The sequence below is a fragment of the Vombatus ursinus genome, unplaced genomic scaffold (assembly GCF_900497805.2).
Source record: "Vombatus ursinus unplaced genomic scaffold, bare-nosed wombat genome assembly UNPS02010822.1, whole genome shotgun sequence".
Classification (NCBI taxonomy): domain Eukaryota; kingdom Metazoa; phylum Chordata; class Mammalia; order Diprotodontia; family Vombatidae; genus Vombatus; species Vombatus ursinus.
Genome location: NW_020950600.1, coordinates 1,052,233 through 1,072,290, shown reverse-complemented (window position 1 = coordinate 1,072,290; position 20,058 = coordinate 1,052,233). Strand labels below are relative to the sequence as shown.

The 20,058-nt window shown below is 47.8% G+C and overlaps 1 protein-coding gene across 1 annotated transcript in view; it reads right to left on the bottom strand.

The window, feature by feature from the left end:
- Positions 1 to 20,058, bottom strand: part of RYR1 (ryanodine receptor 1) — a 94,234-nt gene that overhangs the window by 62,333 nt on the left and 11,843 nt on the right. Inside the window, exons 14-32 of the mRNA XM_027855298.1 lie at positions 17,888 to 18,023; positions 17,592 to 17,687; positions 17,067 to 17,185; positions 16,760 to 16,893; positions 15,885 to 16,126; positions 15,256 to 15,448; positions 13,665 to 13,881; positions 11,514 to 11,618; positions 11,199 to 11,302; positions 10,755 to 10,838; positions 9,639 to 9,946; positions 8,715 to 8,917; positions 7,539 to 7,713; positions 6,904 to 7,112; positions 5,542 to 5,945; positions 4,913 to 5,045; positions 4,532 to 4,692; positions 1,510 to 1,675; positions 756 to 842 (exon numbers count right to left, since the gene is read on the bottom strand). Of these exons, the coding sequence (XP_027711099.1) occupies positions 756 to 842; positions 1,510 to 1,675; positions 4,532 to 4,692; positions 4,913 to 5,045; positions 5,542 to 5,945; positions 6,904 to 7,112; positions 7,539 to 7,713; positions 8,715 to 8,917; positions 9,639 to 9,946; positions 10,755 to 10,838; positions 11,199 to 11,302; positions 11,514 to 11,618; positions 13,665 to 13,881; positions 15,256 to 15,448; positions 15,885 to 16,126; positions 16,760 to 16,893; positions 17,067 to 17,185; positions 17,592 to 17,687; positions 17,888 to 18,023 (3,276 nt within the window). The remainder of the gene's footprint in view (positions 1 to 755; positions 843 to 1,509; positions 1,676 to 4,531; positions 4,693 to 4,912; positions 5,046 to 5,541; positions 5,946 to 6,903; positions 7,113 to 7,538; positions 7,714 to 8,714; positions 8,918 to 9,638; positions 9,947 to 10,754; positions 10,839 to 11,198; positions 11,303 to 11,513; positions 11,619 to 13,664; positions 13,882 to 15,255; positions 15,449 to 15,884; positions 16,127 to 16,759; positions 16,894 to 17,066; positions 17,186 to 17,591; positions 17,688 to 17,887; positions 18,024 to 20,058) is intronic.

The following is a 20,058-nucleotide window of genomic DNA, read 5'->3' as shown; positions in this document are numbered from 1 at the left end:
CTATCTATCTATCTATCTATCTATCTATCTATCTATCTATCTATCTACCTACCTACCTACCTACCTATCTATTCCTCATCCCATCCATTTGACAACTCATTCCATCTATGAATCACTGATTCCATCCAGTCAACATTCACTCACTCCATTGATCCCTCAGTCTATCCATTTGGCTGCTCCATCTATCCATCCATCATTCTTTCCACTCAGCAATCGAATCTTCATTTTGTCCAGTGGCCTTCCACACCACTCATGTATCATTTATTCCAGCCATATATCCCTCACTCCATCTATCTATCCATCTATCCCTCATTCCATCCATTGGCCACTCACTCCATTCATGGATCACACACCTCAGCCAACCAATATTCATCCCATCCATCCCTCAACCTATCCATTGGCCGGTCAATCCATTTATTTATCACTCCATCAATCCGCCCCTGTCCTACCTCACTTTGCGGCCACTCATTTTACCCATGTATCATTTACTCCCTCTATCCATCAATCTATCCATCTTTCACCCCATTCACTGGCCACTCACTGCATCCACAGATAACTTTCTCCATTCCTTCATTCATCCATTCATCACTCACCTAACTCACCCATCACTCGTTTCATCCATCCATCCAAAATTTCATCCATCTTTGCCACTTCTTTCAGGAAGCTCCCGACCACCCCAGACCACTGAGATACCTCCCGCCTCTGAGCTTCTCCAACCCCCCTGTGCCTAAACACCACAACCCCTGCCCCATCACCTTCAGCTTTCCCAGTTCAAACTGCATAATATTTTGGTTGGTGGGCAGTACAAAAGCAGCTGGAAACAGCTTTGTGTTTGGCTCCACCTGGTGGAGAAAGTAGGGAGGACATGAGGCGCGGACCACAGTTGGAAGGATAGTAGGGTCACTCTGACTCAGGGTCTCTATCTGGCAAGGTCAAAGGGAGGAGATGAGGGAGAGCCAGCTAGCATGTCTGAATCCCCTCAGGCTGCCATCTGAAGAGCCCGAAACCAGCTTCCCTGTCCTGCTTTATTCCTTCTCATCAATATGTGCCCCCGGACACAGCAGCTCATTCTAGCCTCTGACCAGGCCACTCCCCCCTCCCAACACACACACCTCTCACTACCTCCCAGGCTTCCTCTTCCTCCAGGGTCCAGGCATGGGTCCCCACTAGATCTGCCTCAGTCCCCCTCTTCCCTCCCAAAATGTTCCAAACCCTCAACTTCTGGGTTCACACCTAAGCCTAGGGGACTTCTAGAGGACTTTTTGGGATGGGGATGGGAACTCATAGGGTTGAGTCTTGTCTCTGTAGCCAGATGTGAAGCTCACTTTTCTCCAGGAGCCAGCCTCTGGTGGTCTCTGCTCAGCCTCTCCCATAGGATGATGGGAGATGAAAACTGGGGAAGGCTCAGTGAGAACTTGGAGATGGGTGGATTGATAAGGAAAATCCATTCAGGGCATCCAGCTGAATGGTTGAGGGGAGAGGTGGGAGACTCCTTGGAGTAAGGCTGACCTGGAAAAAGGTGTTGCTCTCTTTTCCATTGGCCGTGAAGGTCATGAGGCCAGTGGCCAGGTCTACTAGGCAGCCGATGACCAGGTCCGTGTGGCTAATGCGTCCTTGCTGTCCTGGGCTCACAAAGTCCCCACCCCACACCATGTAGCAGTTACTGCGCTTCAGGCTAATCAGGAGAGAGGAGAGGGAGGAGTCACTGCCCTGAGCCCCGGCCCCAAGAACTCCAAGATTCAGACCCTGACCTTGAACCCAGAGGAGCAAAGATCTAAGAACAGACCTTTAACCTAGACACCTAGGATCCTGCAGGCCCTTGAACCCAGACCCTGACTCCAAAAATCATTCCAGGGGCAGCTAGGTGGTGCAGTGGATAGAGCACCAGCCCTCGAGTCAGGAGGACCTGAGTTCAAATGCGGCCTCAGACACTTATTAGCTGGGTGACGCTGGGCAAGTCACTTAACCCTGATTACCTCAAAAAAACCCATCCCGAAACAAAACCAGAAATCATTCCAGAGATCCTCAGTCGCATCCTGACCCCAGAGACATGCCCCCTCCCCTCCAAAAACATGAACTATGAGATCCAGAGTCCTGAGGAGCTGAGAATCAAAGTCTGATCCCAGAGACTCAAGATTCTAACATGATCTCTTAAAATACAAAGGATTGAGCTGGAAGGCACCTTTAAGGTCTTCTAGTTCACCCCCCTCATTTCACAGTCTGTCAACCAGCATTTATAAAGTGCCTACTGTGTGCCTGGCCTTGTGCTAAGTAAGTAAGGGGGATACAAAGACAGACAAAAGCACAGTCCCTGCCTACAATGAGTTTGCTTCCTATGGGGGGGGGGTGATGGGGACAAGTAAATGGCTATGTCCATACAAGATATTTTCATTGTAAATTCCAATGCTCAGAGTCAGTAGATGGCATGTCATGTTTGAGGAACAGGAAAAGGCCAGTGTCACTGGACCACCACATGCATGGAGGGGAGTAAGAAGACTGGGAAGGTAAGAAGGGTCCAAGATGTGAAGGGCTTGGAAAGACAAATAGAGAATTTTCTCTTTGATCCTGGAGGCAATTGGAAGCCACTGGAATTTACTGAATAGGGGAATGACATGATTGGACCTGGGCTTTAGGAAAATCATGTTAGTGGCTGAATGGACTGGAGTGGGGGAGACCTGAGGCAGGCAATGGTCTAGGTGCGAGGTGACCAGGGCCTGGACCATGGTTATAGAAGAGTGCATGAAGAAAGAGGCCATGAAGAAATGACAAGATTGGAAATATGGGGGAAGTGGGAACAAGGCATCAAGGATGAGGTGGAGGTGACGAGCTTGGATGCCTTCACTGGCAAAGTTGGTAAGAGAGGAGGCTTTGGGAGAATAGAGATCATGAGTTCCATATTGGACGTGCTGAGTTTGAGATGCCTCTGCAGGCCTGGAGCTCGGGAGAGAGATGGGGGCTGGAGATAAATCTGGGAATCATCTGCTTAGAGGTGGTAATTAAATCCACAGGAGCTGATAATATCACCAAGTGAAGGAGTGTGGAGAGAGGAGAGAAGAGGGCCCAGGATGGGGCCCTGGGGACACCCACAAGCTAGTGGGCATGACTAGGGTGAAGGTCCGGCAGAGAATGGGGTGAACCAACATGGTTGTGATCACAAAGTTTGGACATGAGTGAGAGAGCTGGGATTTGAACCGAGGGGCTCTGACTATCTTTTTTTGTGGTAGCAATGTAAGAGCTGGGAGAGGCCTTAGAACAAGGATTGTCAGAGCTGGGAGGGTCCTAGAACAGGGAATGTCAGACATGGGAGCAGCCTTAGAACAAGGAATGTCAGAGCTGGGAGGGTCTTAGAACAGGGAATGTCAGAGATGGGAGGGCCCTTAGAACAGGGGATGTCAGGGCTGGAAGGACCTTGAGAGTCACCTAGTCTGATCTTTCTAATCTACCTTGCGGCTAACAAGCATGGCCGTTGTCCAATTCAATTCAACTTTTATTCTCTGCTTCCCACTTTCCATGAAAGCTTTGCTCAGGGAACCTTCCCTGATCCCCTGGATTGTTAGCACTCTCATTCCCCTCTCATCTTCCCTTCTCATGCACTGATTTGTGTCCATGTTTCATGCTCCCAGGAGAACGTAAGCCTCTTGAAGACAGAGAACAGTTGCTTTTTTCTGTCTGTATCCCTGGCACATAGTAGGTGCTTAATAAATTCTTGTTGATTTGGACTGAAGACTCCAGAGAGGGCATATGAGGGGATTTTCTCTGCTCATAAGGACAGGGGTGCAAGAATGAGACCGTGTAAGAAAAGAACTAAGAACTGGAGACTTCCTAGAATTCTCAGAGGCAGTGAGAAGGCATGGGCTTAGCTCAGTGCAGGGTAGCTACTTAATAAATGCTCCTTGCTTAACTGACTGGATGTCCTTGAGGTTCTGTGTCTGTATTCCTGGCCCCTAGCGCAACATCTGGCATACAGCAGGCGCTTAATGGGTGCCTCTTGCATTGAAATGGAGCAGGAGAGTACCTTAGAGACCATTTAATTCAGTCTCCTCATTGAACAGAGAGGAAAACTGAGGTTCAGGGACAAGACTACTAAGTGTGCTGAGTCCTTTGCACATAATAGGTATTTAACCAACATTTGTTGAATTCAGAAGCTGGTAGATTTAGATCTGGAAGGAACCTGAGAGATCATTGAATCTCATTCCCTTATTTATAGAAAAGGAAATGGAGGCCCAGGTAGTGGGTGGCAGAGTTGGGAGTTGACCGCCATTCCGCTGTGATTCCAGACTCTTCCACTGAACCACACCCATTTGATCCCTTCATTTTACAGGTGGGGAAACTGAGGCCCACAAATGTTAAATGACTTGCCTAAGGCCATCTAGCAAATCAGTGAAATGATTTGCCTGGTCTTCTCACTCAGAGCTTGTGGCTTCTCCCACTATCTGAGGCTGTTTCTGAGTTGTGTCTGCCCTCCCCTTCCTGTGCCTTTTGGCCCCCACATTCCCAAGCTACAGAGCAACCAGATTCCTAGGGTCCTAACCTGTTGAATACATTGCCTCGCTCATCCCCCATGGTCACTGTCACAGCCCGGACTTTGCTGAGGTCAAAATTCATGTCATACTGGTGGTAGTCGGGGGTGACCCAGCCTACCCACACTGAGCTGGGCTCCTGGCCTGCGAACACCCGGACCGAGTAGTAATACTAGGAAAAAGAAAGAGAGGAGCGGAGTGTGGTGAGTGGCGCAAGAACAGAGGGGACCCGCTGAGCCCTCCAGCCCTTGACCAGTACTGATGAATGCTGGAAGACCTGGGGGATCTCCACAGGATAAGTTGGGACAGACCATTAGGGAACCAGATTCTGAGTTCTCTGTGGAGGTGTGAGGACTCTACCCTAGGGCCCCACCTTATCTCATAATCCTCACCGTGGTGGTGTTGAGGATAATCTCCGGGTCATCCCTGTCGTCAGCGGGTACTACATCATGAGGAAGTCGGGGCAAAGCAGGTGTAGCAGGTGGTTGGGTCATCATGGCTGCCTTCTTAGCCTTGAACAAGAATCTGAGGGTGGGGTGGGAGAGAAGAGACAGAAGAGCCCCTCCCTCAGATCCCACACTTACTTGTTTCTGTGTTTCTGACATCATGGTACCTGCTCTCTCCCCCGCCCCCAAAAAGTCCCTCCAAGTCATCAACTTGGGGGAAGAAACTCCAGACCTATCCTATCCACCTCAAATGTTGAGGGCCCATTGGAATATTTTAGGATCTTTTGGGGTACGTCAGGGTGCCCAGTGTTGGGGGCACTGAGTAAACCTGGTCCTCTTGACATGCCAGAGTACAAGCTCAAGATCGTAAGTTCTAGAGGGGCCTCAGATACCACCTAGTTCAACCCTCTCATTCTGTAGGCAAGGCTCAGAGAAGGTCACGCAGCTAGGAATGAGCACAGCTGGCTTTTGAACTCACTTCTTCCATATATGTACAGTCCCCTTCCCACCCGATACCATGTTGCCTCTCTTTGAGTTGAGATATACTGCCCCGGATCAGGACCCACCGCACTCACCCCCTCTTCTTGCTCTTCTCAGTGGCAGCATCCTTCTCATTCTCAGCCCGGACTGGGGACCCTCCTGCTGCCTCAGCCCCTGTCTGAGAAGGGCCCCCGTCTTTGGTGGACCCCCCATTCCCATCCTTGTTCCCCTCAGCCTCGCCCGGGCGTCCTGCTGAACGTTGCAGCTGCTCATAGTCAGGGTCAGGCTCAGCCGCCCGGACCTCATCATCCCCAGGAGGCTGGGGGCCCGGAGGAGCCAGAGGAGTGGCCCCCGGAGTGCAGCGAAAGTGCTGATAGAACTGGACGGGAAGGCTCAGCCGTAGAAACATCATCTCCACCAGGCTATTCTGGGAGCCCCACGTGCGATGCGTCAGGCGCAGGCAGGGAGGAGTGTCCACTGTGCCATCCACTCGGGTCACCTGTGGGAGTGGAATTGTTGGGGAATGGGGCATCAGGCCCCAGAAACCACAGAGTCTCAAGATCACCTTCTGCCTGAACCTTTTTCGATGGATTGCCTCAGCTGTGTTTGTCCTTCCCACTTTCTATTGCACTTATTTGTATATTTCTGTATTGATTCACTTTATCTTGATTATATTTTTATATGTTCTTGTTGAATCCTTCATTAGAATGTAAGCTCCCTGCAAGTGGGGACAATTCCCTTCTCTGGACTTGTATTTCCAATGCCTAGCACAATGCTTGACACACAGTAGATGCTTAATAAATGTCCATTGCTTGATAAGTTAGATCTATTTAAGAAAACCAGACTGAATATAGCCAAGTCCTAATCAGTGCAAGCAATGAATTATTCCCCTGGAAGTGGTTACATTATTCAAATTCACATTGCCTATTTCCACTGGGCTGAAGACAATGACCATATTTTTCTACAATTGTAACCCCCAAAAATGTAAATTTGAAACATACAACCACTTCAGGGCATTCATTGTTGGCACTAATTGGTACATAATTAGCCAAAGATGGAAAACAGTAAAAGTTAGTGAGGAACACACCAAATTGTACCTAGGTGTGTATTTCTCTAAATCTCATAACAGAATTAGAGTGTTTTGGAGCTGGAAGGGAATTTATAGTTTATCTAGCATGACTCTTATTTCAAAGAGGAAGTAGGAGCCCAGAGATGTTAGATCCCACACCTAGGTAGTGGCAAAGGCAAAAGCGGAGCCCCTGTTCTCCTGACTCCAGCCCAGCTTCGTCCCCATACTGCACTCTCACAGTGATGTGAGTTATGTCCTAGGCTCAGATCTCCCAACTCCCAGTGAAGTGGACGCCAAGTTGATGTCACAGAGGATCATCTGAGAGGGGGAAAGGCAGAAGAGGAGGTTGGGCATCTCTGGTCCTCTAAAGGGAAGGGGGTGGTCTCACCTCATAGTGCGGATGGTCAGGGGGCATAGGTTCAAACTGGGGCAGACTCTTGCTGAACCAGGTGGTGACAGGTCTCTGCATGTTGATGGCAAAAGGCTCAAAGCCCTCCTGGAGTCCACAGATGGTGAAGTAGCGAAGAGATCCCACATCCTGGCCTAAATTTAGGCGTCCCACCTGGCCCAGGCCCAGGCTGCAGACAGGGAGGAATCCTGGGTGGGAGGGAGGATGAGAGGGGCACAAGAGAAGGGGATGAGGATCACAGGGGGTCAGAAGGCAGATATGTCTCTGAGGCTTTTAAGTTTACAAAACACTTTCTTTACAGCAACCTCTGTGAACTACAACAATAATAATAGCTAGTATTTACATAGCACTTCAAGCTTTGCAGATCTCTCTTCAAACATTATCCCATTTTATAGGATACCTGGAAAGTAGGGGCTAGTTACCTATTACCCCTATTTTACATATGAGGAAACTGAGGCAGACAGCAATTAAGTGACTTGCTCAGAGACTGTGTGTCTGAGCTGGGATTTGAACTTATGTCCTCCTGACTCCAAGTTTGCTACTGCCTCAAGGGAGACTCAAGAGCTTTGGGGACAAGGGGAGGCTGGAAGAGGGGCTAAGATGGGCATCCTCACCATCTCCCATCTCAATTTCCTTGAAGGCTGTCTCTGAGCCTGAGTCAGACATGAGCACTTCTCCATTGAGTGTGAAAAGGATGGTGTTCTCCGTGAGGTCAATCATACACCCAACGACATCTCCCGGCTGCCAAGGTCGCCCAAATGGTTCACTACCCATGTGCCAGCGCTGCCCCTACAGATGTGCAGAATGAGGGACAGCCATGGATAACAGAGAGCATCACAGAGATACATGGAAACATTGAGACCCAGGGAAAAACACAGAGAAAAGGTGTAAGTTTCCAGGCATGGAAGAGTGAGGAAGATCCTTAGCATTCTCTTCATTCCCCAGCATTACTCCCAAATTCTACCTCTACTTTGGGACGTCCTCTACCCTTTCCCTCAGAATCAGGGAGGAAGGAGGATATTGTCTCTATGTGCCTTTCTATTCTTGTCTTCAGTAAAAATTTGGATGGATTAGTAGATGACTGAATCGATAGATCATATCATAGGGTGAGTAGATTAAAGAGTTTAGTTGGAAGGATAGATACCTGAAAGAATGAGTGAAGGAATAAAAATTTGGATGAATGAATGAATCAATTGACAGGTGGATGAATAAATGAAAAGATGGGTGGATGGATAGAGGAATGAATCAATGAAAGAAAATTTGGAAGGCTGGTTAGGTAAATAAGTAGATGAATAAATCAATAGCTGGGTGGGCGGATAGATGGATGAATAAATATTCGTAATTAAATAGAGAGATAGATAAAAATCGCCCTTTGGATTTTTTTGTGATTTGTTTTCTTCTAGGTTCTGCATCAAGATTCATTTTGAAAGAAGATGTCTATGATCAGCAATGAGAAGAGGTGGAAGAGGGAGAGAGGAATGTGGCCTTTTGGCCCTGGTGGTTCATAGGGTCCATCTTGCCTATCTCAGGGAGGACTAGGGAATGAGGGTGGTCCTGTATTCTGGAGGAGGACAGAGAAGAAGAGGGATTTCTCCTTGGGAGAAGTCAGATGGACTGGGGATTCATGTGGGGGGAAGGTGGGTGGATGACAGGCCAAACATAGAACAGGACTAGAGCAGGCCTGGGGAGAAGATTCTCCTTACAGGAAATGTTGTTGGCTAGGGTACAGGTTAAGGGGAAGCCAAGTTTAGGAGAACAGGGTAGGGTCAAGATGAGCAGGAGGTACTCACTCGGTGGCCATTGAAGACATAAGCCAAGTCATCTGCTCCCAGCTCCACATCTGGCCGCAGCTCTGGACGGGCCCAGCCCACACGCATCTCTCCAGTGGTGATGGCCTCGAATTCAAAATACCAGCGGCCACTCTGAACTGCGTAGGTGCGTTCCGCCCGGAAGATGCGCACTCGGTCCCCACTACTCTGGCTTTCCACTAGGCCTGGGGGCAGGGAACACCAAGGAGGGAGATAGGTCAGAAGGGACAGAGTGGTCAAGGAACATAAAGGGAATGAGGTGGGTAAAGAAGAAAGAAGTTTCCTAGGATTCTGATGAGGGGGCCGGTGAAAAGGGTCATCATGAAGAGAGGAGGGGTGACCAATTCTGATGAATAGTCTCACTCTCTCCTAACTTGAGGACAAATGGTCAGTGAGGTAGAAAGAGTGACAGAGACAGAGACAGGGAGAGAGGAAGATACAGAGGAAGCTGGAAAGAGAGATAGGGATGGAGGGATGGAGAATAATAATCACTTGTTGAATTGAATTGGAAAGGAGATATAGAGGAAATAGGAATGAGAAAAACAAACAAGAAGAGGGAAAAATGAGGATAGGAAGAAAGGGAGGGTATAAGAGAGAAAGACAGTTAAAAAGAGAAAGAGATAAAGGGGTAGAAAAGAGGTGGGAAGGGGAAAGGGAGAGAGACACTGAGGGAAAGAGGGATAAAAAAACAGAGAAAAAATTGAATCAGAGACCAAAAGACAGAGAGAGAGACACACAGAGAGAGAGAGAGAGAGTCAAGCAGATAGGGAGGAGTTAAAAAGAGGGGAGAGAAAGATGAATCCTCTCTGGTTTGGTTAAAAAAACTGGGGTAAAAAAACTGGAGTCATTTGCTGGACTCCTGAATCCTAAAGGTGCATGAGAGGTCAGAGATCAAGGGTCACTCACTGGACTCTTGGTCAGGTGGCTCAATGTTGTAGCCATAACCCAGGAGGGTGCGCACGGCTTGGCAGAGGCTGTCTCGGTTGCTACGTTTGGTGGCCTCATCCAGGAGGCGGTAGGGGACAAGCCGGGGGTTCCTCCGGGCAGGGATGTCTTGGACAGCACTGTAGCTCCAGCCTTGACCTACACGGTCTCTCGCCCACACATTGTGCCCATTCTCAGCCAGCCGGTCAACAAGCGTTGTCTGTGCTGGTGTTAACCGCACGTGGCTCAGGTCCAACGGAGCTGGCTTGTACCGATTACTCATCATGTACCTATGGATGCCAAAAAGGACTGTCCTCTAACCCTTGATCTTCTGGTCCCCCTTGCCTCTGACCCTGTTACTCATAATGACATAACTGTAAGGGAGTATGACCCAGACCTGAGCAGGTATCCCCTCCATAACATTCCTGACAAGTGGTCTCAGCTTATTGAACCAACTCCCCCCTCCCATTCCTCTGAGGCTCCTGGGTCTTCCAACTTTGGGGCCAAATGGAACAAGTCCAGCACCTCTTCCAGGAAACAAGCTTTCATGTCACCCACGCCTAATGTCTTCTCTAGGCTAAAGATCTTCAGTTCCTTCAACTGCTCCTTATATGCTCTAGGGTCACTAATTCTCTCACCATCTTGGTCACCTTCCTCTGAATGTCCTCCAGTTTTTCATTGGCCTTAAGAATGTGCTGTCCAGAATAAAAGATCAGTCTCCAGATGTATCTGGTCTGACTAGGGCCACATACAGGGTCGCTATCACCTCCCTTGGCTGTGGCCTCCTTGAATACAATGGCTGAAGGTTATGATGGTGTTCTTGGCTGCCAATGATTGCTGACCAGTTGGCTGACAATATTGTATCATCTGGAGTCTGGAATCCACTAATAGTTAAGTTTTGGGACCCAGATGGAAGACTTTATATTTCTCTTTTATATTTTATCTTTGTAGATCTGATCATTCTTGCCTGCTAAGACGTTTGTGGACCCTTGAGCCTCTAGAACCTTCCCCCTGGCCTTATGGTCCCTTGCTTTTGACTTCAATCCTCTCATCCAGCCCCCCTCCACCCTACTTCACCCCAGGCTGCTCCAAACTCACGTCTTGGGGAGTTTCGTCTTCTTGAGGTTCTCCTCAGCCTTCTCATCAGCCATGCCTACGTGGCACCCCAAAGCAAGCAGGGTCCTGGAGAGGGAGCAGGGATCAATCCCTTAAGCCCATCCCCCCAGATCCACACACTTCCCCTTTGCCCAAGATCTCTCCCAATATATCTTGAGTTCCCTCTGAACCAGTCTCTGCCTCTGTCTCTGTCTTAATCTGTTTTCCTGGCTCCCAGCACTTTCTCTCCCCTCTCCCTTCTCTCTGTACTCTCTTCTCGCACTCTGTCTTTGCTCTATCTCTTTCCCTCACAATCTATTTTGTGGTCTTTCCCTAGCCCCCAGATCTCAGTTTTTCTGCCTCTCCTTCTCCCAGTCTGTGCTTTTCCTGATCTCTCTCTTTTTCTTTCAGCCTCAATATCTCTCTTCCCAACTCTGGGCTCCTTACTTGAGTGTCTCCCCTGACATCTGCAGATTGTAGTTTCTCTCAGGCTCTGGGAGGTTGTGAAAGTTCACCAGGCATGGGTGAAGTCGTTTGTTATCATCCCGCACCTGGTTTGAGGGAGGGCGTGTCATTGGGGCAGTCAGAAGTCACTTCCCAGATTCCAGTCAGGGTTGCATCCCAGCTTCCATCCTTCCTTTCCTCCTAGTTCTGATGCTTCCATGTCCATGGGGACATCCTTCCCACTATGATGGGAAAATCCTCCCTCCTCCCAGGGCCAGTTTAGGCATCTTGGTCCCACTACAGCCAGCCCTTCCTCACCGGGCCATAGGTCCATCCTTGCTCGATGCGAGTCAGAGCCCAGAGCTCATGGATGTTTTCTGCCAACTTCTCTCGGATCCGTTCCAGGTGAGGCGGCAAAACAATCTTTGAGGGAGAAGTGGCCACATGAAGTCATGGGCCTTCCACTCGTATGACACTTCCCCTACCTCCCCATGGTCTCAGACCCTCTCCCTAGGACCCTTTTTTTCCCTCTCTCCTAGGGCTTAGGGACCAGATCACCTGTTCCCATTCAACTCTAAACACTAATTATGGACCCCCATCAGTCAAGAACACAGCCCTCAGTTACTCCCCTCAGTTACTCATCTCTTTCTTCTTACCCACTCTAAGATCAATGGGGATTTCTTTTAAGTATTTTATTTCTTCTTCTGCTAATCTGGGAGATTTATATTTTTGTAAATATTCATTCATTTTGCTTAGATTGTCAGTCTTACTGGCATATAATTGAGGAAAATAATTGCTTTAATTATTGCTAATTTAATAATTGCTAGCCCTAATAATTGTTTTAATTTCATTTTCATTGGTGGTGCATTCACCCTTTACATTTTTTATACTGGTAATTTGATAACAAACTCTCTTTTTTTAAATCAAATTAACCAACAGATTTTTTTTTTCATAAAACCAGCTCCTAATTTTATTTATTAGTTCAATGATCTTTTTACTTTCAATTTTATTCATTTCTCCTTTGATTTTTCAGGATTTCATTTTGGTGTTCTGTTTTGGTGTTTAATTTTCATAATTGGGAATTTTTCATTTGTTCTTTTAGTTTTTTGAGTTGCATGCCCAATTAATTGATCTGCTCTTTCTTTTATTGATGTATGCATTTAGAGATACAATTTCCTCCCCTCAGTACTTCTTTGGCGTCATCCCATAAATTTTAGTATGTTGTCTCATTGTCATTCTCTTTAATAAAATTATTGATTTTTTCCCTATTATTTGTTCTTTGACCCACTCATTCTTTAGGATTAGGTTATTTAGTTTCCAATTAATTTTAAGCTATTCTTCCACAGCCCTTTATTGAATGTAATTTTTATTGCATTATGGTCTGAAAAGGGTGCATTTAATAGTTCTGCTTTTCTGCATTTGGTTGCGAGGTTTTTATGCCCTATTACATTGTCAATTTTTGTGAAGGTGCCATGTACAGCTGAGAAAAAAGGTACACTCCTTTCCATTTCCATTCAATTTTCTCCAGAGTTCTATCTTTTCTAACTTCTCTAAGATTCTATCCAACTCCTTAACTTCTTTCTTATTTATTTTGTGGTTAGATTTATCTAGCTCTGAGAGAGGAAAGTTGAGGTCCCCTGATCAGTGGGGATTTTTAAGGATCTTTGTCTCTAACAAGGAAAGGTCAATGGATAGGGTACAAATAAAAGACCATAAAACTTAGACTTGGAATGATCCTTGGAGAGCATCTAGTTTGATCCCTTTATTTGTTAGAGGAGGATATTAAGGCTCCAAGAGATCAACCAAAGAACACAAGTTCTCCTGACTCCAAAGGACCCAGGATCTTGGGTCCCTAATCTGTGCTGTTTCTACAACTCCCTTCCCTGGAAGGATAAGGAAGGAGATGAATGAGTTCCTAAGAGTCTCCAATTCTCCCTTTCCTTAGATATTATACTATAGGAACAGAGATTTAGAACAAGGAAGGAGCTTGGAGGTCATCCATTCCAATGCTTTCATTTTCTTAAAATTTTAAAATTTTTTCCCCCAATGCCTTCATTTTATACATCAGGGAACTGAGTCACATGGTGAAGTGATTTGCCCGAGGCCTGGGCAGATTGTGGGGCTGAGCCTTCATCTGGCACTCACGGCCCACAAGATCCTAACCCTACCTCCCAAATTTCTTAAGTCTTCATTCATCTCTTTTACCTCATCTACCAGGTGACTGGCTGCCCTCCCCCATTCAATTCAATTTAATAAGCACTAATTAAGGCACCTACCATGCCACCAGACACTGTGCTGGATGCCGGGATATAAAGATAAAAAAATGAAACATCCCTACCCTCTATAAGCTTCCGCTTTACTGAGATATTATTTGGATGATATTCATGGACTGGGTCTCCCCTTGCTACTTCCTTCCTCTTACTGCCTCCCACCCCACTGCCCCCCAGACTTATTGCCCCTGAAGTCTACCTGGACAGTGTCCACAGGGCAGGGCACAAAGTCGGTGTGGGACAGGCAGCAGGTAGGTCCCAAGAGGTGGGGCCCATGGGCTCCTTCCCGACGGTACTCCTTTATGGGCTCCAGTCGGAGGCGCTCTCGGGGGAGTAGAGCCTCATGGCACGGGGCATAACCCGGTGGGGGGAGGAATTTGAAATCTCCATGGCGACCACCCAGGAGAAATCGTACCCTAGGTAGGAAGAGAAGGAAGAGGGAGGAAGGGGATGTAGGGGTCACAGGGTGCCTTGAAAGAAATGTCTAGGGTGGGATAGTTGAGGGGGAGGCAGAAAGGGGATTTAAAGGTGGAGGAAATAGAAAGGGATCCTAGGGGATAACAGTCATAGCTCCCACTTTCCAAGCATGAACACTTACTATCCTCAAAGCCACCCTGGATAGTATGAATATTCTTTACATCATTTTATAAGAGAGGAAAATAAGGCCCAGAAAAGTGACTTTCCTGTCACACAGCTAATTGATGTCAGAGCTAGAATTCGAACCTAGGTCTAGTGACTCAAAGTCTAGGACTCTGCCCCCTGTACCATGAAGTGATGAGAGAATAGAAATGGTGCCATTATAATAAAATAAGAGATAGGAGAAAGGGCCCCCTTCTTGCTTCTTTGCAGAGGGCGGAGACTATGGCGTGGAACACTGAACACTGCATCAGGCTTGGCAGATACATTGATTAGTTTTTTTGAATTGCTTTCCCCACCTTCCCCCCCCCATTTTTATTCCTTTTAAGGGACAGCTCTCTTTTAAGCGAAGTGGAGCAGAGAGAGATACATTAGGAAATATAGCTGATATAAAACCCAAAAATATCAACAAAAATGTTTATTTTTAGTTATTTATTTATTTTTTTGGTGAGGCAATCAGGGTTAAGTGACTTGCCCAAGGTCACACAGCTACTAAGTGTTAAGGGTCTGAGGCCAATTTGAACTCAGGTTCTCCTGACTCCAAGGCTGGAGCTCTATCCACTGTACCACCTAGCTTCTCCAAAAAATGTTTATTTTTTATTTGTAATTTTTTTTGTTTGTTTTTTGGCTAAGGCAATCGAGGTTAAGTGACTTGCCCAAGACACATGTTTATTTTTTAAAGAAATAAACACTACTGGACTTGGAGCACCACATCCTATTCTGCATGACCCCATTTAGGGTTGTCTTGGAATAGATACTGGAATGCTTGCCATTTCCTTCTCCAGCTCATTTTACAGACGAGGAAATTAAGGCAAATGGGGTTAAATTACTTGCCCAGTGTCACACAGCTAGTAAGTGTGCGAGGCCAGATTTGAACTCAGGAAGATAGGTCTTCCTGACTTCAGGCCTGAGCTCTATGCATTATGGCACCCCCTAGCTGTTCCAGAGTACCAGTACCTGAGTTCAAGTCCTTTACCATTTCTTATTTATGTAACTTTACCTCCCTGGGCCCTGGGGACCCACAGATTTGGGAAGTCTTGGGGGCTGGGACAAAACGTTTATGGGAAGAGAGGACGGGGAAGAGGAAAGGGAAATGGACAGTAATAGGAGAGAGGGAGGGGATGGAGCAGGAACAGGGGGAAGGACCTTCTTACCGAACACCAGCAGAGAAGCTGACCACAGGGAAGAAGAGCCCATCCAGGTTGAATGCTTCAAAGACACCTTGCACAGGGCAGCCATTGATTCGGAATGAGATGGATGGGACACTCAGATCCAGGCAACAGCTAACCACATCTTCTGCAGCCAGGAGGTGCTGGCCTGGGGAGGCCACTGGCCGGGCAACTCGCCCTGCAATTGGGGGTGATGGGGGATCACAGAAGTGGCACAGGCAGTGGGGGCCCCAGGAGATATGGGGGTCAAGGGCTCTAGGCAATAGGGCTTAGAAGTCCCTAGGGGTCTGAATTTGGGGAGATTAGATCAGGGTACCCAGAAGACATGAGAGTCAGAGACAAAGGATTCTAGGCATAAGACATCAAGGGCCAGGAGTCCTAGGAGAAAAGATTTAGAAACTGGGAATACCCTCTGATTAAGGGTCTGTGAATTAGGTTTAGAAATCAAAGATTAGAATCAGAGGGTCCCTTTAAGCTCCTTAGAGACTGGGATCAGAGATCAGCAGTTCTAGGACATTAGAGTTCAGGGAATAGAGTTTCCCTGATATCAAGCCCCCAGGAAATAGATTGGAGAGCCCCAGGGGTCAGTGTACTGGGAGGTCAGAGTGCAGTACCAGACCAGAGGTGCAGTCCATCAAAGCCATAGGAGTAGAGGTCGTCTCCAACGCCGTTGCCACCCCAGCCTTCCCCACCCCCAGGGTAGGGGCTGTATCCCTCAGTGAGGGCCCAGCCCACCCTCAGGTGTGTAGCTTGGGCAGTCAGGAAAGGTTCCACTGAGTCCACCATGACTTCAAAGTACCACTTCCCATACTGGGTGGTCCCCTCGGCCTGGCCCACGAAGATATTGGGGCGTATGCTGGGGAGAGAGGTGTGGAGAATGAGACACAGAGTGAAGGAGACCAATAGAGGCAGGAGAGATATAGAGGGAGATGGAGATAGGAGAGATCTAAAGGAAGGGTGACATAGGAAAGAGAAAGGGAGGGAGGAAGACTTGGGTGAGAGATAGAAGAGGGAGAGAGGTGTAGCACAAGAGACATGAGGAGCAGAGAAACGACAGAGACACAAAGTATATAGGAAAATAACAAAGGGAAAGAGATCTGGGGAAAGAAATGGAGGATAGATATGGAGGGAAGGAGACATAGAAAAAAGAGACAGGGTACTGGGGAAGTTATAAGGGAGGATGTGGAGAAAGGCACAAGAAGGAGAGACAGAAATGGGATACAAGAGGGAGGGATAAAGGGAAGAATTACTGGCAGGAGAGGCTGTATGTGAAGCAAGCTATCAAGGGAAATGAGGGAGGAGCAGAGAGGAGATGCAGATAGGATGGAGGGTAGGGGGATTTGAGGAGGGCTGGGGACCCCAGGCTTGAATTTGGGGTACATAAGGATTAGGTTTGATTGAGGGGTCTCAAAGATCAGGGATTGGACCTCACCCTGGTAACACATTAGCCATAATGGTCTTAGTTACGGGGTCAGAGTCAGGCTCAGACCTGGTGACATAGTTAATGAGGTTGGTCTGCAGTAGGAGCTCACGCCCTGGAAGGAGGTTCTCAGTGATGAGGACCTGGTTGGAGCGGACAGCGACGCCGTTACACACGCACAGAGAGCATAATACATCCAGAACCTGGGTGGGAAAGGTCAGGGGTTAGTGGTCAGACTATAGGGCCAAAGGAGAGCAACAGGTTCAGAGATCATGATGTGGGAGTGGGTCAGGTCGTGGTTTGGGAAGAAGGGTTAGAGGTTAGAGGAGAAGAGGTAGTGGGGTGAGAGGTCAGGGTCAGAGGTTGGAACACAGACCTTGTGATTCCGGCCATGCTTGTCCAACAGAGAAATGATGGATTTGATGTGATTCTCCTGAATAATGTTAAGGACTTCTGGACTCTCGATCAGTACACAATAAAGGACCTCCAGGATCCCTGAAGTGATGGCAGGCAGGATACAGGCTCCAGCACTGCCTGTCACTGTCTTTTCCAACCTCTCTCCCTTTGCCTCTATCTCATTTCAGGGCTCCCTCTGTTTCTCCCTTGATTCATGTCCCTTATTCTCCTGCTTGCTAGCAATGGCCTTGGGCAGGGTATCCATCCCCTCTGGACCTATTTCCCCATCTGTAAAATGAAGTGGTTGGATTGGATGGCCTCATGTCCGTTCCAGCTCTTAATTCCTTTGTCTCAGTCTCCCTCTGTGACTCTGTCTGTCTCTTATTCTGTATCTCTCTGGGTCTCTCCTTTCTGAATTTCCTTGAGTGTCTGTCTCTGACTCACTGTGGGTCTCCTGCTTGAAGGTGACCCTCCCCCTCATCCATTTCCGTTGGGGTTGCCATACCAGAAGAAGCCTCCAACCGATCCAACTTGCTGACGAGCCAGTCGAGGTTGTGGGAGAAGAGGGCACAATTGGTACGGTTCCCCCGAATCAAAGAGGCTGAGGATGGGCAGAGTCAGAGGTTGGGATGCTCCAAAATCAGAAGCATCTCTGATGTCACATGGGACCATGGGATCTTGGGTGTCCCAGGCCTTAGAGGACAGGGACTTGGAGTGAGAGTCAGAGATAGAGGAGAGAAACTGAGGGGACTGAAAAACAGGGGGCCTAGGACTGTGTGACTTCAGGTGGGGGCTTCTTACCCAAAAGCTCATAGAGTAAGTTCACAATCTCCTTCCAAGACTCCGCTGCCTCGTCTCCTGAAAACTCAGCAAAGTGGGCGGCCGTGGAGTAGACGTTGAGACGGTCGATACAGTTCAGAACCAAGGACAGCATTCCCTGGAAGGGGTAAGGGTGGGAGGCAGATGGAGGTTAGCAAGAGGGTCCCAGTCCCCTTTCTTCTGCCTGCTCTCTATTTCCTCCTCTCTTCCTCACTCATTCCCAAGATGTAGAGTCAGAAGGGAGGCCGATCAAGTCCATCCCATTTTAGAGAAAGGGAAACAGGCTCAGAGTAGAAAACAGCCTTGCTTGAGAGCCCACAGCAAATAGGGGAGAGGGGTAGGATTAGAACTTGGGTCTCCTGACTCCCCATGGCTCTTCTGAGGGGGCTATACTCTAAGATCCTTTCTATTTCTGTCTCAAACTCAACCTGTCTGAAATGGAACTCATTGTCTTTGCCCCATACCCATCCCTCCTCCAAACTTTCCCATTCCTGATGATGCACCACCATTTTCCTGCACTCACAGCCTCAGAGTCGTCCTCATTCTCCCTCACACGCCGTATCCAATCAGTTGCTAATCTTATTATAGCTACCTCCATGTTTCTCCCATCTGTTCCCTTCTCTCCTCTCAGCCCAGGCTCTCTTCACCTCTAGTTTAGCCTGTTGTAACAGCCTCTTGACTGTCTGCCTCAAGTCTTCCGCTGCCCTCCAATCCATCCTCCGTCCATCCTCCTTCCTATGACACAAGTCTGATCTTGCCATACCCTCCCTCAGACATCTGCAATGGCTTCCCATTGCTTCTAGGTTACAAAATCCTTAGCCTACACTTAGATTCCTCTCTTGTCTGGCTCCCACTTATGTTTCCAGACTTAAATCACTCATTCTACATTTCATTCCGTCTCTCCTCTCCCTGTCTTTGCACGGGCTGTGTTTCCAAAAATGCTCTCCTCACCTCTGCTTCTCAGAGGCTTCATGCAAGGCTCAGTTCAGGTATCATCTCCTAGGGGAAGCCCCTCTGATCTCCCCTGCCCCTAACTTCACTTGTCTGTGATCTCTCCTGCCACAAATTATCTTGTTTCCTCAGATGTGTAAGTGTCATATCCCTCCAGTCAAATGTAACCTTCGAAAGGGCAGAGCCAATTCTGTTCGGTGCATAGCATTTCCAGTGCCTAGCAAAGGGCCTGGCATATGGTTTTGTTGTTGTTCAGTTGTTTCTGACTCTTCGTGACCCCATTTGGGGTTTTCTTGGCAGAGTTACTGGAGTCATTTGCCATTTTCTTCTCCAGCTCATTTTACAAATAAGGAAACTGAGGCAAACAGGGTTAAGTGACTTGCCCAGGGTCACAAAACCAGTAAGGATCTGAGGCCAGATTTGAACTCAGGTCTTCTTTACTGCAAACCCAGTGGTCTATCCATCGTGCCGTCTATAACAAAGGTTAGGGGTCATGGTCATAAGGGCTATAGGCCAGGAGTCACCCAGTCAGGAGCCATGGTAAAATTACAAGGTCATAAACTGAATGATTGATTTTGTCAAGGATGAACTTGGACAAATCCCTTTCTTCCCCCTAGGCCTCAGGCACTCATCTGGAAAATGGTACTAGATAATCTTTGATGTCCCATCCAGCTCTAAATCCTAAGGATTTAATCAGACAGGTAGCTGACACAGTGGATAGAAAGCCCAGTTTAAAGTCGGGAAGACCTGAGTTCAAATTTGGCCTCAGACACTGACTAGCTATGGGACCCTGGGCAAGTCACTTAATCTCTGCCTGCTTCAATTTCCTCATCTGTAAAACGGGGACAATAATAGTCCCTACTTCCCAGAGACATTGTGAGGATCAAATGGAATGATGTTTGTAAAGTGCTTAGTATAGTGCTGGGCACACAGTAGGTGTTATAGAAATGTTAGCTATTATTATTATTATTATTATTATACCAAATGTAACCAATTTGCATGAAACCATTTCCCCTGCTGGTGCAACTCCTCAGACTCAGCCTTTTTCCCTTGTGGTGCACACACAGAGATGCACACACACACACACACACACACACACACACACACACACACACAGAGTCGTCTGCAAACACACACTTGTCTATACACACGCACCTGCACACACATGGTCATCTGCACACACACTTATCTGCACATACATG